Source organism: Spermophilus citellus (genome assembly GCF_964194105.1).
Source record: "Spermophilus citellus genome assembly, chromosome: X".
In the NCBI taxonomy this organism is placed as follows: Eukaryota; Metazoa; Chordata; class Mammalia; order Rodentia; family Sciuridae; genus Spermophilus; species Spermophilus citellus.
This window is the reverse complement of record NC_138190.1, coordinates 109,542,693-109,544,191: the sequence shown is the minus strand read 5'-3', so window position 1 is coordinate 109,544,191 and position 1,499 is coordinate 109,542,693. Positions and strand designations below refer to the sequence as shown.

Here is a 1,499-nt window from a genome sequence, read left to right as displayed (position 1 = left end):
TTTACTTCTGTATAGTTTGATCCTATCGCAGCAATGAATCTGATGTGTTTTAGTGCTCTACTCCAAGAAGTGGAAGGAATAGCAACATAAGAACTCAAGCTGTATGCAAATAAATTTATATATTTCAGTAAGTTAACACAGATTACATGAATGTATTGCTTCAATATCTCAAGACTGCAGAAGAACATAAAAGTTATAACTTTAAAATAATGAAAAAAATGAAAAAGGGGCTATTAGTGCATAAAAGTTGGTGAAATCTAAGAAGCAGATGGAGGAATGGTAATTGATGAAACAATATGGGAGAAGCTACAGTTTAAAATATTTGAAGAGGAATGATATAGTAAGAGAAAGTCAGCTGCTATAATTTGGATAAATGTCCCCCAAAAGCCCAGGATTGAAGGCTCGGTCTGCAATGTGATGCTAGTGGACCCTAGTGGAACCTTTAGTGTAATAGGGCCTAGTGGAAGGTCCTTAGGTCATTGGGGGAATTCCCCCAGAAAGAACTGTGAGATCAAGACTGTCCTCTCTGATTCTACCTCTGGCTGAAGATGTAATCACTTACTTGCTTCAACATATGCAGCCACTGTGGCCATTTGTGTCATGAGATGATTCAGGCAAGGGCAACCCTCACTGAGCTTGTGCTACACACATCATTTAGATTTCAATTTTTTGAAACTGTGAGTTGAATAAACCTCCTTTTCTTTATAAGTTATTTGCCTCAGATGCTTCATTATAGTTATGCCAAGCTGACTAATACATCAGTTTTCTTTTTTTTGTTGTTTTAATAAAGTTTTATTTTTTCAAATATACAGTTGATTGGACCTGTTCATGCATCTTCACCAGCAGCTGGGGCATCTCCACCCTTGCTATTTCTGGTATAAATTACTTGAGCTCTGTGCTTTGAAACCAGTTTGATAAGTCCTTTACTGAGGAGCTCCTGAAGGGTTGCCCTGGCCAGGGAACCTTGAATCTTCAGTCTCTCAGAGACCACAGCTGGGGTAATAAGCTTATAGTTGGGAACTTCCTTACAGAGTTTGTCATAAGTAGCTTTGTCAAACAAGACTAGATTGTCGAGCTTGTCCCGAACTTTGCCTTTGGACCACTTCTTCTTTTTGGCTTTGCCCCCATATTTGTTCACTGGGTCCTTGTCTTTCTTGGCCAACTTTCCTGCGTCCTTCTTCTTCTTGTCGTCCTTGGGTGGCATCGCGAAGCTTGGAGAGCAGCAACAACCACTGGAGCTTCATCAAGATGTCAGACAAAAAGGAAAAATACATCAGTTTTCTATACCTATATGATTTGACAAAGGAAATAAGTGAGATATAAGGCAGAAAGGGGGTTGAATGAAGTTATTTTTTTTTAAATCTTTTTTTTTTAAAGAGAGAGTGAGAGGGGAGAGAGAGAGAGAGAGAGAGAGAGAGAGAGAGAGAGAGAGAGAGAGAGAATTTTTAATATTTATTTTTTAGTTCTGGGCGGACACAACATCTTTGTTGGTATGTGGT

At 38.9% G+C, this 1,499-nt stretch overlaps 1 protein-coding gene across 1 annotated transcript; it reads right to left on the bottom strand.

The window, feature by feature from the left end:
• Positions 1–762: 762 nt before the first annotated feature.
• LOC308639272 (small ribosomal subunit protein eS25-like) lies at positions 763–1,262 on the bottom strand. The gene has a single exon (XM_081277476.1). The coding sequence runs from the start codon at positions 1,202–1,204 to the stop codon at positions 827–829; it is 378 nt and encodes a 125-aa protein (XP_081133602.1). The 5' UTR covers positions 1,205–1,262; the 3' UTR covers positions 763–826.
• Positions 1,263–1,499: the final 237 nt, after the last annotated feature.

Bases quoted from the DNA above. Each gene is read 5' to 3' on its own strand.
- LOC308639272 (XM_081277476.1), bottom strand. From the start codon at position 1,204: ATGCCACCCAAGGACGACAAGAAGAAGAAGGACGCAGGAAAGTTGGCC.